At 57.2% G+C, this 15,426-nt stretch overlaps 1 protein-coding gene across 4 annotated transcripts in view; it reads left to right on the top strand.

Moving 5' to 3' along the window:
• Positions 1-15,426, top strand: part of GSE1 (Gse1 coiled-coil protein) — a 424,152-nt gene that overhangs the window by 149,965 nt on the left and 258,761 nt on the right. For all 4 annotated transcript variants that reach the window (XR_011071602.1, XM_068529230.1, XM_068529229.1 and 1 more), the window contains exon 2: positions 9,596-9,776. Coding sequence is in view for 2 of the 4 variants with exons in the window: in XM_068529230.1 (XP_068385331.1) it covers positions 9,596-9,776 (181 nt within the window). In the remaining 2 variants the exon portion in view is untranslated. The remainder of the gene's footprint in view (positions 1-9,595; positions 9,777-15,426) is intronic.

The following is a 15,426-nucleotide window of genomic DNA, read 5'->3' as shown; positions in this document are numbered from 1 at the left end:
AGGGCACTAATGGAGGTGGTCCAAGGGAGGGTCTGGCTCTGCCTGGGAAGGGGAGCTGGGGAGAGCGTCCAGGGGAGGGGGGCAGACTCTTGGCTGAAAAGGAGGCAGGGAATTGGGGAGGGGCAGAGGGCATTTCGGGGTGAGGGGGGAACTCATGGGCATGACAGTGGCTCGTGAGCAGACCCTTATGTTGCTTCCACCCCAAACCCTGAACCTAGGGCATCCTCACCATTTTACGGATGGGGAAGCCAAGGCCCAGAGAGGTAGAGTCACTTGCCTGAAGGCACACAGCTCATAGGTGGCAGAGCTGGGATTTGAACCAGGCAAGATGGTTTCTGCATCTGCCCTCAGCCCCTTACCGGACACCTACAGGGGAGACCAGAAGGTAATGAGCCCAGCGGTACAGGTGCACACGTGTCCTTCCGCAGCCCCTCCTGCATCGGGTGGACCTAGGAAACCAGAGGGAGCCTCTGCAGCGGCCCCACCATCTCCCATGTCTCCCAGCCTCGCCTCTGCTCTGAGTTGAGGCTCAGCTGCCCTCCTCCTGCAGACCCCTCTCCCCCAGGTGTGTTTAGGAGTCGCAGCAAATGGTGCCCCACCTCCACCCCGACCGCCACCCCTCCGGCCACACGGACCCTGCTGCGTGTAGAACAGGGATCAGCAAACTTGGCCCGCAGGCCACGTCCCGCCCACAGCCAGTTTCCATACAGCCCGTGGACTAAAAATGGATTTTACATTTTTAAATGATTGCCAAAAAAAAAAAAAATCAAAGGGAGAATAATGTTTCGTGACGTGAAAATTATATGAGATTCAAATTTCAGTGTCTGTAAGTAAAGTTTTATTGGAACAGCACACAGTGTTCCTGTTCGTGTTGTTTAAGTGTGCTTTAGTGCTACAAGGCCGAAGTTGCATAGTTCCAACAGAGAACATACAGCCCAAAAGCCGAAAATCTGATCTGGCCTTTTCAGAAAAGGTTTCCAAACGTGCTCCCTGCCTCAGGGCCATTGTGTTTGCTGTTCCCTCTTCCTGGAACACTCTTCCCGCAGATATCTATCTCCATGGCTAACTCTCGTGTTTCCTTCAAGTCTTTGCACAAATGTCCCCTTCTCAATGGGGCCAGCCTATGGAAAATTCTAACTGTGCCCATCTCCCCTTCTCCCTGTCCCCTTCTCCTGTTTGTCTTTCTGGCATCTCCTACCAACTGTCATGTAAATATGTATTTACTGATTGTCTGTCTCCCCCTGACCCGAATGTCACCTCCTTAACGGCAGACATTTTTAACTTTTTTGTTTGCTGCTGTATCCCAGGCACAGTGCCTAGCAATAGTAGGTGCTTAATAAATGTTTATTAGATGGATGGATGTTTGACTGGATGATTGGATAGCTGGATGAAAGGATTGATGGACAAATGGCCAGATGGATGGATGGATGGATGGATGGATGGATGGATGGATGGATGGATGGATGGATGAACAGGCATATGAATAAGTTGGTGGGCGAATAGACAGATGATAGGATGGATGGATGGATGGATGGATGGATGGATGGATGGATGGATGGATGGATGGATAGTTGGACAGATAGACAGGTGGATGGATAGGTAGGTGGGTGGATAGACAGATGATGGATGGATGGATGGATGGATGGATGGATGGATGGATGGATGGATGGATGGGCAGGTAGATGAATAGGTTGGTGGGTGAATAGACAGATGATTGGATAGATGGACGGCCAGATAGACAGGTGGTTGGATGGGTGGATGGATGCATGGTCGGTCGGGTAGATAAGTGGATGGATGTGAGGCATGACAGATTGTGAAAAGCTGGGCTGGCTCAAATCACATAGCTGTTAGATGCCGCACGGAGGAGCCTTTGGTAAAGGATTTTATGCAGGTGGATGTGTGTAGTGTTTTGGAAAGTTGGCTCAGGCCAAGGCATGGTTGGTGGGGTGGTGAAGTGGGTAGGACTGTGTGCCCAGAAACCAGTGGGAGGCTCTCTCCCTGGGAGGAGGGGAAGGTGAGTGGGCACAGCAAGAGTAGGAGGGGGCACCCCAGGAGAGCCGGGGTGTCGGGCCGTCACTGGTCTGAGATCAGTCTAGCTCCCGCTGCCGGCCTCCAGGGACTGGCATTCAGGACTAACGCCAAGGACTCCGGGAGCCCCCGCATCCCTGAGGGCCCTCACCCCTGACCCTGGGCCTGAGCTGGATTCCGCCAGCATCACCCACGTGCTCTGTTGCCTGGCAGTCATGGGGAGGCCTGCTTGCCTCTGGAAACAGTGAATTCCTCCATGCAGCCCCTGCTCTGTCCCAGGACTTATGAGGTGGTCAGCTGGCTCAGAGGCCTCACTTGAGGGAGAGGGCCGGGCCCATGCCTTCTGGAATGTTCCTTTCAGCCACAAGAGCAGCAGAAGTTGGGCATGCCTGCCTCTGGCCAGCTCCAGTCTCCCTGTGGCCTCAACCCTTCCCAGCTGCACCTGTCCCGCCAGGTGTGTCTCCCAAGGCTCTGAGTGCTGTTAGCAGCAGACTCCGGCTTTCTAATAAGCTCCCAGAGACATCACGCCCCACCTGCCCCATCCAAACATGGCAGTGAGTTACCCTTTCTGTGTCTCAGTTTCCCCGTCTGTGTAATGGGGCCCAAGAGTTCCTCCCCACCAGGGCCAAGGCTTCATGGGCTGACACGGCAAAGGCTGGCACGGGGCCTGGCGCTCAGTAGGTGCTGTCAATGTTTAGCTGTGACCAATGAAAGGCATTTTTGTCCCAAGCCTCCTGCTTTAGGGTCATGGCCCATGACCCTTCTGCTGCAGCCTTTCAGGGACAGGCAGTAGCTCCTGCTTGGAGAGGGCGCCTCGTTTCAGCCGAACCCAGAGATTTTTCGGCTCCAGCAGCCCCCGGCTCTTGAAGCAGGGGCTTTCTGGTTCTCTTTATGGCAGGAGGGCCTGGGCTCCCCCTCTTCGTTCTGCTCTTTCTTGCTTTTAAGAAATGCGTTCATGGGCTTCCTGTGCGTCAGGCCTGGGCTGGGCCGCACGAATGCTAACTCCCCATGACTGCCCTGCGCCATGGGTGTGGCTGTCAGCACCCCCTTTTTCAGACGAGGAAGCTGAGGCCCAGAGGCATTAAAAGCTGTGCCCAAGGTCGCCAGCTTGGAGCCCAAACGGTCACTCCCATTGGCCACCTAACAGCCTCTGGCCCCTTTTTCTCCACTGAGCTTGGCTGCAGTCCTCCTGAGAAACACCAGTGTCTTCCTCTTTTCGAGACACCCGGGGCGGGTGTCCTGTGCCTGCTGGAAGGGGAAGCAGGCTGGGTGAGCTCTGTCCACTTCCGGTCCTCTTAGCCTCAGTTTCCCCATCTATAAAATGGGCTGATCACTCTCCCCGCCTAGCCCGCCTGGCAGAACCACCACAAAGCTCCAGGAGGTGACCCTGCACACACACCTTGCAGATCATCTGGGGGGAGAGTTATGACTGTTTCTGTCCCCTCGGGTGGCTGCAGTGAGTGCTCACCTGGTCGGATGTGAAGCCAGGGATAAAACCTTCTTTCTGCTTTTTCCGAGTCCCGGACCTTGTGTCCACTTGGGCTTCTCTTGTCTTTGAGGCTGGATGCACCTGGTGCCTCCCCGCCCCCTCCCTCCAGCCCCTGAGAGGTGGGAGCAGCCGGGGTGGGGGGCACTCGGCTGGGAAAAGAGTCGGATGGAGACCCCCGGCTGTGGCTGCTCTGCCCGAGCCGGCGACCTCCTTCCCGCGCGCGCGGCAGCCGGAGCGCCCCTAATTGCTGTCACAGATGTAGCAACCACCAGCCTCTCCCTCGCGATCTGCTGGGTCGCGTGAGCTTAATTAGCCCCTGATTACTCATTTACTGGGTGCTGTGTGTATTCCATATCTAATAACTTTCCAATTACGCCCGGTCTGCGCCGCACATTTAATAACCCGTTAGTTGTCTGCTTATCGGGGACTCTACGTTCTGCAGCTCCATCTCCCCCTGACCCGGGGCCTTATCATTCCCTTTATTGCGGTATTTGGAGTTCTCTGCTCACCATTATGGAGCTATTACAGGGAATTAAGGGGCGTAAAATACCGTTTTGCGGCCTCTGATGTACCAGCTTGCAGCACAGAGCAAGGAATCCCACCAGAGAGGGTCGAGTGCATCTTTGTGGGTGGGCTCTCGTGGGGACCAGGAAACGGGAAGGAGGGGCCCTGTGGTAGGGCTGGCCCGTGCCCCCTTATGTCGCTCCTGGACAGACGGCCCCGGGCCTGTGACCCATGACCCATGTGTCGCCGGCAGGTGGCAGAGGTCTCCCACCAACCCAGCTGTGCCCACCCAGCCTCCAACCAAGGCAGGCCCCCAGCCATCACTGTTTGGGAGGGAGGTGGCTTTTCTCCCCAAACTTGGCTTCCTGCCTGTGTCTGATTTTTCCTCGGGGCCAAGGGCAGGTGGATGATGCCATGTCCTTTTGCGCCATCGGGATGCTGGCGTTTCCTCTCCCCCCTCCTGCAGCTCTGTTTTGTCTCATTCTCCCAGCCTTGGTCTTGACATAAATCAGCCGCAGACCATCAACGAACCCACCGTCCCTCAGCCGCAGTATAAACCTGTGTGCCAGAAACCACAGTCCCGGTTGCTGTGTGTCTGCCGAGGCAGCGAGTACAGGAATCAGGCCCTGCTAGTATGCAGGGAGCGCCTACTGGGTGCTGGCACTGTGGGGGCTCTGACTGTGACCGGCTGGGTGTCCTTGGGCAGCTGACTTGACTTCTGTGTGCCTCAGTTTCCTCCTACAACGTGGGAGTTAAGGTAGGGTTGTTGGGAGGATGAAACAGGCTACAGACAGCAGGTGCTTGGTGGATACCTAGCACATAGCAAGTGCTCAGTAAATCTAGGGTAGGCATTACGGGCCCATTTCCCAGAGGCAGAAACTGAGGTCCAAGCAGTTGTGACTTGCCTGTTACTCCTAGTTACGCCCACAGGCAAGTGGCACTCAGGATTCAGTCCCACATCTGCTTTATTTAAGATCAGCAAGGCCAGCTTCCTGGAGTATATCTTGAGCCAACTTGGAAGAAAGAGACGATTCAGGGTGATCAGGAAAAGTGGGGGAGCCCACGCCCCAGATCCTGCCCCCATGAGTTTAGGGGCTCCGGGACTGCCTCTGGCTCTGCGTCAACAGCGGGCAAGGGGGCCTAGAAGGTGTCCCTGCCAGCTGGGGCCGAAACTGCCCAGAGGCCAGGTGCGAAGGCCGAGGCCGTGAAGCCTTCCCCAGCACATACCCCTCCAGGCTCTGTGGGGTCCCCTGGCCACTGCACCCCTTTGGCTCTTGTTCCTGATGCTTATGCAGTCAGGTCATGAGATGAGCTGCCACTTCTTGAGCACCTACTGTGTACCAAGTGCTTTAGCAGAAAGAACTCATCTAATCCCCTGCACCCTCCCTCTTGGAGGTAGACACTTGCTGTGTTATTAATCCATTTTGCAGAAGGGAAAACTGAGGCCCAGAGAGGTGAAGTCACTTTGCTAAGATCTCCCAGCTGGGGAGAGTGGCCAGGACCCAGTGCCTGGCCCCGTCCCACTACAGGGAGCCGGAGAGGTGGAGTCTGGCTGAGTGCCCAGGAGGGAGAGGGAAGCAGGCCCGGGAAAAGCCAGCCAGCCACTCCCTGTTGGAGAGGCTGCTGGAGAGAGAAATCCTAGTGTCTCGTGCAGTGGCCTCTGGGCTGCTGTGTGCCCTCAAACTGGAACTTCCCTTGTTTTTTAAAATACGTCCTTTACAGGCTACCACATGGGTGAGCCTGGGAAACATTATGCTGAGTGAAAGAAGCCAGACACAGAGGGCTACATGGTGTAGGAGTCCATCTATATGAAATGTCCAGAAGAGACAAATCCATCGAGACAGAAGGGAGATGAGGGGTTGCCAGGGGCCGGGGGAGGATGAGGAGTGACTGCTAATGGGTACCGGGTAATGAGAATGTTCTAGACGGATCGGATTCTGGTGGTGGTTACACAACTCTATGACTATTCTCTAAGCCACTGAATCGTACACTTTAAATGGGCAAATTGTATAGTATATGAATTATATCTCAATAAAACAATTCTACAAAACAATAAAGCAGGAGTTCTCAAACTTGGGGAGCTCACGGACTAATACAATTCATAAAATAAACTGGGTACTGGCAACGGTGCTGCATGGGTTTCCCCTATGAAGCAGGGGTGCTGTATCTGCTCTCTGCCCCTCTGCATCCCCATCCCTACGTGCGAATTTACCTGGAGTCAGTGTTCTCCAGAAATCACTCAGTTCCCGGGAGGAAGTGTAACAAGGCGAGATCTTATTAGGATATTCAGGGGTGGGCTGCAAATCCCTTTTATGGTAAAGAACCCTGGAAATTTCTCCCCTTTTTGCCTTTCTCCGTTAACTAACGCTTTAAACGTAGTGGCCCTGGTCCAGGGAAATAAAGGGCACAATAAAGTTTATCCTGCTTGCTCTGCGGGGGCCCCAGGGGCTCTCTGGGATGCTGTCAATTTCCAGGGTCCCCGGGGCAGGGAACAATGTATGTCCCAGACCCGGTCCTAATAGCACTTTAAATTAAGACAGGCCGTGAGCTTGGAACTCCTGGCTCTGGTAGAGAGAAGGCACAAGGAATATGTTGGTTCAAGGGTCTGCTTTTTATTAGTCAGGCATTGTTGTAAATTTGTCCTTGAAGGGTGAGGAAAGGCTGCTCTCTGCTTCCATGTGATGGTCTGGCTGAGAACCTTTGCCTCCACCTACGATGATGCTAGCATGAGATAATGCATATTCCCCACCCACATGTGTCTGGCAGCCTCGCCCATCCATTAACAGTGACTGAGCCCTCTCAGGAGTCCACTGGCAGCTGCCGACAAACGCCGGAGAAGGGGGTAAAATCCTTTTACTTCCAACAAGAGTCAACATGGTGGGAACAGCTGGACCAGTGGAGGGAGGGTGTCTGGCACACGACGGTGCCAGGGAACGTGTGTTTCTGGGCCAGGCCCAGTTCTAGAGCTTTGGGGTTTTATTAGTTATCGACTGCTGTGTAACAAAGGACTACACATAAGCAGCTCACAGCAAGGCACCTATCACCACACGCTCAGCGGGGGCCCCTGCTGCAGGTCAAGGCATCGGTGGGGCTTTGCTCTCACCTGGGAGATCGACTGGGGAAGGACCCACCTGCAAGTTCATTGTTGGCAGAAGTCATTTGTCTGTGAACTCAGGGCTGTTATGAACATTTAGGTGCAAGTTTTTGTGTGGACGTCTGTTTTCGGTTCTCCGGGGTATCTACCTAGGAGTGGAATTGTTGGGTCCTAGGATGACTCTGTTTGGACCTTGACGAACTGCCAGACCGTCTCCAAAGCAGCTGCACCAGTTTACAGTCCCACCAGCAATGTATGAGGGTTTGCATCGTGTTTCAACACTTAATAATCGTGAGAGTGCAGCTTTTTTTGTGTGTGTGTGAGAGTGCAGCTTTTAAAAATGAATTCCCAGCTTCCTCTTGAAAGATCAGAACTGGCGTGATGGGGCTGGCTTCCTTCCATATGGCCCCCACTGGTGCTGGGTGGGACTGGTGCTGTCCCCCTACAGTCTCACCTACCAGTACCTTGTTTCCGGTTTACCCCCCTGGTCCCCGCAGAGATGTGTGTTTGAATCTCTTGTCCTTCCTGTACCCCCTCCCTTTTAAAGCCTGCTCCCTTTGAAGGCCTAGTTCAAATTCCACCTGCTCCAGGAAGCCTGCCTGGATTTTTCCAGCCCTTGGGGAGTTCTCCTATTATCAAACTCCTATAGACCTTGTCATCTGCACCCCCTCCCACCCAGTAGTATTCTCTTTTGCCATCTGCTGTTTTCTACTTAAAAGCCATGTTCCCTGGATGCTTTGTAACAGCAGAATCCTCTCCCAGCTGCTTGAGTTCACATCCCGACACCTCCACTTACTGTGGGGACTCAGGCCACTTTGTCTCTTTGTGTTTCCGTGTTTTTGCTCGAGACAGGACTGTTGGGAGGATTTAACCGTAGCACATAGTAGGTGCTCAGTAAACGGCATCCTCATGCCCACAAGCTCTCCATCCAGGGAGCCATCCCCACCCCCACGAAGCTTCCCCGGCCACTTTCCCCAGCCGGACCCTGGTCCCCCAGCTCCAGGAGGACAAGCAGTAGGTGGGCCTCACCCCACTCTGCTTTCCACCGGCGCATGGGCAGGGTCAAGGCCAGGGCACAGTGCCACCCTCCTCCACTCCCTGCCAGCCAGGGGGTTGCAAGAATGCTGCCTGGTTTGATGAGGTGCCATCCCATAGACAGTCCCTGGGGTTGGCTGCGCTAACAGGGGGGCACAGCAGCCCTACATCTGGCAGAGTTTCCCGAAGTGATGTTGGCAAGGTTGCCAGAGCAGCTAAAAGCCTGAGGGGCGGGGTCTGTAGAGGGGCTCCAGGCTCCCCGCCATACTGAGGGGCCCCCGGCCCTAAGCGAGCCAGCGAGTGAATGAAGTGTGCTGGGCCCAGGCGCCGCCCTCTCCTGGCTCCAGCCTAAGCCGCCAGCACCCCTGTGGGATTTGCGGGGGCTGCAGTCTGGGCAGTGTCACCATATGGATCCCATAAATTAAAGCGTTCCCGGAAACAAACGGTAAATTTATCCGTCTCTCGCATGTGGAGCTGCTGGAGCCTGGATGGAGTGCCATCCGTCTCTCTCCGGTACTTTGGTTTTATAGCCCTAATCCCTGGAAAAACAGGGTCAACGTGAAGTTGCTTTTCGACAACCATGCGGCCCTGAAGCTCGTAATCGGGGCGTGGGGCGTCGCCAGTCCCCGGGACCGGCCCCCAGGGAACTGCTGTTGTTCAGACCCTGGAACCCTGGCAGGGGCTTCCCCATGACCTGGAGCCCAGGATGCTCAGCTGGGTTGACCCCGCCTTGGCAGCTGTGTGACCTCAGGCTCCCACTACCCCTCTCTTGAGCCTCAGTTTCCCCAACTGTGGAAAGGGGGTGGGGTGACCGGGTTAGTCACATTCACAGAGACAGAAAGTAGGGCGGTGGGTGCCAGGGGCTGGGGGAGGGAGTACGGAGCGTTAGTGTTTAATGGGTATGGAATTTCCATTTGGGTTGATGAGAAAGTTCTGGAAATGGATCCAGGGGATGGTTGCACATTGTGTTTGGACTTCATGCCACTGAGTTGTACCCTTAAAAATGGTCAAGATGGTAATGTATATTTTACTACAATTTTTTTGGAATACAGAAAGAGCGGGGGAGATGACTGCCCTGTGGGGTGACCTGAAGATTAACTAGGTTAATGATTATAGCTGCAACTAACTCGTAGGTAGTTACTGCAAACTTCCGTGCCGAGAATAGGGGCTTGGGCAGTGATGGGACCTGGGAGTGGATCCTCAGTGCCCACCGGGCTGCTGGGCAGGTTTGCTGGGCGAGGAAGTCACTGGTACTGACTTCACACTGGCAATCTGGGGACCAGCTCTGCTGCTGCCCCGAGCCAGCCACGCTGAGTCCCTGATGACAGAGCCAGGCCATCATGGGGGAGGGGTGGTACCCAGCGGCCCAGGGGGCCCACCCCTTGGGCACCTCCTGGCAGGCGTGACCAAGACTCACCATGTCCTCCCCTCCCCCGTCCTTCCAGGTCACCTCTGCATCTCTCGAGGCATCGACGGCCGTCCACCCTCCCTCCCGGGAGCCCGAGTCTCGGCCAGGCGCCCCAGCGGAGAGCCTGCCCAGGGGCCCCAGGACCGCCCAGGAGCAGGGGCCAGCCCGGTGTCAGCAGAGCAGCCTGGACGGGGCCGGACCAGACCTCACGGGCACAGGTAGGTGCCAGCTTTTTACTGTCTCTGAGTACTGGAGCGGATCAGGCTGCCCCCGGCGGCGAGGGAGCGCCCAAAGAAAGTTCCGGCGCAGACTCCCACCCCGCGGTCGCCACATTCTAGGGGAAAGCCAGGAGGCTGGGTCTCCCTGACTTGAGTCTGATTTTCTTCCCCTGCTTCTTAACACTCTCTCATGGTTGATTCACAAATGGCCTTTGTTGGGTTGTTGTTGTTTTTTTTTTTCATCTCTACGTTCCATTGTGTTCACTCGTTCATTTAAAAAATAATGTAATGGATCCCCATGAACCACCACTCAACCCAGCCCTAGGACGCTCCATCTACCTGGATGCCCCGGTGCCCCCGCAGAGGGACCCGCCAGGTCCCATTTGCTTTTTCCGTCGCACCTGTGTTTGCCTCACTCGCCGGTGTCCTGGGGGTGTGAGCTTTGTCTCCTGGGCCCGGCTCAGCGCTGCAAGGTCCTTCTGTTGTCACAGCTGCCGCAGTGCTTGGTTTCACCGTCGTGTGCCACGGGATGGTGTGCCCGCCTGGTGCGTGTGCCTGCGCTCCCTCCCGCCTTGTGGATGTGCCACACGTGTTCCGGCACGTGGCTCTCGGCGTCACCTCATTTAGGCCAGAGGGAACAAGGGTGTCCAGCCGGGGAAGGTGCTGACCGGCCTTCTCCTGCGTGGGCGTTCACTCCCACCCCCTCCAGCCTTGGAGACCCCGTCCGCGCATCTCGGCCCCGTCGGACGCGTCACTTTCCCCAGTGGCGGAGAGGCAGCTCCCTCGTGGGTTGTTGGGCCTGAGTGTGGAGTCCCGAGGTGTTTCTCGTGGGGCACATGGGCCCTGGGCTGGGAACAGTGAGTGGACACCTGCGTTCTTACCTAGGGAGGGTCGTGGAGCAGCCCCTTAGGCCAAGACCCCTCAGAGTGAGTCCCTGTGTGTGTCCTGCCCCTAAGAGGACTGAGTCTCAAGACCGCCTCCCAGCTCAGGCCTCCCTGTTGCTGGGCCACTGCGGGGGCAGCTGGCGGAAAACACTGCTTGTTAGTGAGAGAGCCGGAGCGGGCAGGTTGGGGGAGCCGGTGCGTGGTCATCTGGGCATCCAGCTCCAGGACAACCCCAGTACCCACCTTTCTCTCTGCGACGTGGACTCGGCGAGGGAAGGGGCTGGCTGACCAGGGGCTGATGGGCCACCAAGCCCTCTGAGGGGCTTCCAGACCCTGGCTGATGGGGACGGAGTGTCAGGCAGCAAAGGGGACATGCAGGTGGTGGGCAGGGAGGCCCCCAGCATTCTCTGGGTCTGGGACAAGTGTCTTCTTGCAGTGTGCCTCAGTTTCCTCATCTGAGGAATGGGAAGGAAGGCCAGTGGGAGTGCCTGGCTCGCAGGCAGGTGTGAGAATTAAAGTAACCGGGACAGGAGCGCACTCAGTGCAGGTCCTGGCCCCCCGCCCCCATGAGAGCCTCAGCTCTGGGTAAGAACCTGCAAAACCGTGACCCTCGGGGACCCTCCCCTCCCCCGGTTGGCACGCACGAGGCCCTGCCCCCTGCCCTGGGGCCGCCCGGGGCAGGGCAGGGGCACAAGACCCACGTCTGCCAGCTGCTCTCTGTCAGGCTGTGGCCCTGCCTGGGGGGGAATGGGGGGGAATGGGGGGGCCCAGCTCACAGCTGGAGACCCGCCAGGAGCTCCATCCCATAGTCAGCCCCTCCCGGGGAGGCCGCTGCTGCTGCTGCTTGGAAACGTGACAGTGACTAATGGCTTATTACACACCTGCCACCTCTCGTCGGGCAGGCGCGCACAGCCCCCGGGTCCAGCTGTGCACTGCCAGCTGGACGGCGGGGCGGGCGCGGGGGGCGAGCACTTATAGACACGTGGACACACAGGCGCAGGGACACGCGGGGACAAGCGCACACCTGGCAGGCGCACCAGACATGAGGGTACCTGTGCAGAGACACACACACACACAGGCACTAGGCGCTCTTACACGTGCACATGAGAACACATCGCAGACACACACCTGGGAAGGCACATCCGTATGCACACGTGTCCCCCCACACACGCAGCCCTGTCACTCCCTCTCCCCAGAGCTCTGAGCCCCTCCCCGTCTCCCCACTGTCTCTCCCGCTCCCTGTATGGTGGCATCCACCCCAGTGCTGCCTTTCCCAGAGGACGGGGTGGCCGTGGGCACGTCGGGGGCTGCATCTGTTGCCTTGGGGGGGGGACAGCTTTCCACGCAGACACACACCTGGGAAGGCACATCCGTATGCACACGTGTCCCCCCACACACACAGCCCTGTCACTCCCTCTCCCCAGAGCTCTGAGCCCCTCCCCGTCTCCCCACTGTCTCTCCCGCTCCCTGTATGGTGGCACCCACCCCAGTGCTGCCTTTCCCAGAGGACGGGGTGGCCGTGGGCACGTCGGGGGCTGCATCTGTTGCCTTGGGGGGGGGACAGCTTTCCATTGCCATCCGTTTCTGAGCCCCAGTTCCCTGCAGACATCTCGGGTGTGGGGACAGCAGCCTTCTCCACCAGGGGAAGGAAGCTGTCACACCGGCAGCCCTGGTGCCGGGCTGGGGGGCTGGGCCACGTGCCCCCAGGGATATGCACGGCCAATCCGCCTCGGTTTCTCCCAGAGCAGGAGGTTGTGTGGTCCTCAGGCGCCGCGCTGGGAGGGCCCACCTGGGGAGTGGTCACTTGCTGGCTGCAGGGGGAAGGGCTCCAGGGCTTCAGGGGAAGCGGGGACCCCCACGGCTGGCATCCCTCTGGCGGGCCAGGCACGGACCTTGGACTGACCAAGCTGGTGGGGGAAGGGTACCATCCAAACCTCACCACGAGGCAGCCTTCCCTGGTAGGCAGCAAGCCCCCAGGCCCAGCTCTTTCCAATATTCTTAAGCCTTTAGTCAAAGGGAGGTCTATTTCTCATGTGCCACTCGCAGGCGGTATAAAATCCAGCGAGAGGACACTTGTAATTCATCACCAGCTGGTGGGGACAGGCGTTCCTGAACAATGATCCCTGTGCCGTCGCAGGCTCCTTGGGAGAGAAGCAGCACCATCTGGTGATAAGTGAGGGTGTGGCTGGTGTCCTAGACCCAAATCCAAGTTTCCAAGTCTCAGAGCTGCCACTTCCTGGCCATGGAGCCTCTGCAAGGTTCAGAATCTTCCGAAGGCTTAGCTGCTCCAGCTGCTGAGTAGGCGTGAAATTGTAACAATGAAATCTTCTTTGTAGCATAGTATCGGTGACATGGGAGGAACACCAAGGGGGCACCCGGGCTGCAGGGCAAGGCTGTGCAGGCTGCACACTGCACAATTCCAGGGGGCGCCATTCCTCTTGTCGCCTCTGTGCACGTGCTCCCCGCCTGGCCGTCGGGGCTGCCGTGTTGCACTGCTGAGCAGTGGCCCTGTGGTTCTGCCGCATGGGCGCTGGGTGTCCTTTCTGAGCTGTGCAACAGGTTCTGAAATGGTAAATAATATTAGAGCTATTGGGAGCCACAGACCCCACTGATGGCTTTGGGATGGGGTCACAGAAAGCCAGGCAGAGACTGACTCTCCCATCACGGCTGTGTTCCTGGGCGCCTCCCTTTCTCCGCTGCCATGTTGGAGTGCTGGGCCGGGCCAGCCCTGTTGGGGGTGGCCTGTGGGTTCCTTCTGTCCTAATAGCCGCTGACCTGCTCCCACCCAGAAAGCCTCCATTCTCATTTGTACTTATTCCAGGTTTTGGGGGACCACTGGTCCAGCGGGGAGGGGAAAGGAGGAGCGGGTGGGGGTAGGAGCCAATATGGGAGACACCGTGCGCCTTCCATCTGCCTTCTGGGCTGGCCCAGAAGATCCCTCCCTTCACCTGCTCCTGTCACCACCACGGCAGTGGCTGCCTTGGAAGAGTTCGGGGTTAGTTCCTGCTGCTGCCGTAACAGGTCATCACCAAGTCGGTGGTTTAAAACAATACCTATTTAGTATCTTACACTTCTGGAGGCCAGAAGTCCAATATGGGTCTCACTAGGCTAAAATCAAGATGTGGGCAGGGCTGCGTTCTCCCTGGAGACCGTTGGGCAGAATCAAGTTTTCCAGCTTCTGGACGCTGCCCATATTCCTTGGCTCGTGGCTCCCTCCTCCACCTTCAAAGCCAGGAACCTTGCATCTCTCTGCCCTGCTTCTGTGGTCACAGCTCCTCTGACTCTGTCCTGCCCCCTTCCTCCACATATAAAGACCTATGATTACAGGGGCCCACTGGACAATCCAAGGTACCCTGTCATCTCATCTCAAGGTCAGCTGATTAGCAAACTTCTTTCCCCTTTGCTGTGTGAGGGAGCGTACTCACAGGTTCCAGAGATTAGGACGTGGATGTCTTTAAGGGCCACTATCCTGCTGACCATTTTAAAGTCCCTTATAAAATCATTTTATTAGTCAGGGCAACCATTGACGGGTGTTGTACAGGTAACCCCGAGCCCATTGTGGGTGACACAGGGTCCCAGGTTCCCTTTAGCTCGTGGCTTCCAGAGTTTTCTGGTTCCATCAGCAGCAGACACGGAGAAGAGAACATGAGAAAGACACTGGACATTGACCCTTGGCCTTGAGGTGACCCATGCCCTCCCATTGGCCCCAAAGATGGAAGGGAGCTGGGCAGTGACAGCTGTCCACTGCAGCAGGGCCCGGGCATGGTGGAGAGTCAGCTGGCCATCTCTGCCCCGGCTGCCCATCCCCCTGGGCGGTTCATCCACGGCTCCATGAGCTCCAAGAACGTGGGTCTGAGTCTGCCCTGCTGCACCTGGATACCCTCCCCTGGTCCCTGTGTGCTTTGGGGGAAGGGATGGGCATCCTCATCCCCTGGCAGGTGTGGGAACGTGAGGCCCAGCCCCTTGGCTCCCTGCAAAAGACTAGCTTCCCCTCCAGGGCTCCCCTGGACCAGGCTGGGGCTTTACCTGGAGTGGCCTTTGCTTGCTTCCTCTGCTTCCTTATCCTGTCCCATCCCTGCTCCCTGGGTGCTGTGCCTTATAAATCACTCTCACACACATCCTTGTCTGACAAACCACCTGGGATGGCACATTTCCCAGGGCCATCCGCTCAGCCTTGTCTGCAAGCAACACGGCACATGCGTGCACCGGCCCCCAGTGTAACCGGCCTCTGCCCGGACTCCCCAGCCCGATGGATATGGGGGAATTTACCGCAGGTGCTGTGGCTCAGCCAGCTCTCCCGGGAAGGGCACCCCAGGAGCCAAGCTAAGAGCACGGAGAACAAGGCAGCTTCCCAGGAGCTGAGCCCCTCAGGCCCAGGCTGAGTTCTTGGAGCCTGGGGGCCACGCCTGGAAGATGTAACCTGAGAGCCATGAGGACATAGCAGTAAGAGTTGCCTGGACCTTGAACGATCGTAGGTACCAATGTCCGTCCTGGGGCTACTTGGGTTTTTCCTCCTCTTTTCCTTTCTAGCCATGTGTGTAAATCAAATCCGTGTTTGCTGGGCGTGGACATCTTCTAAGCTTTCGGATCCAGACTGGCACTCCCTCAATTCAAATCCTGCCTCAGCTCCTTCCAAGCTTCTGGTTTTAGGCAGACAACCTCTCTGTGCCTTGGTTTCCCGCTCAATTGCTGTGGGATCCAGGAGTCGATCCACATCCATCGCTGAGCCCCGTGCCTGCACTCAGGGACACGGGAGCTGGCCCTGG

The sequence above is a fragment of the Eschrichtius robustus genome, chromosome 19 (genome assembly GCF_028021215.1).
Source record: "Eschrichtius robustus isolate mEscRob2 chromosome 19, mEscRob2.pri, whole genome shotgun sequence".
Classification (NCBI taxonomy): Eukaryota; Metazoa; Chordata; class Mammalia; order Artiodactyla; family Eschrichtiidae; genus Eschrichtius; species Eschrichtius robustus.
This window is presented reverse-complemented; position numbering and strand designations above follow the sequence as displayed.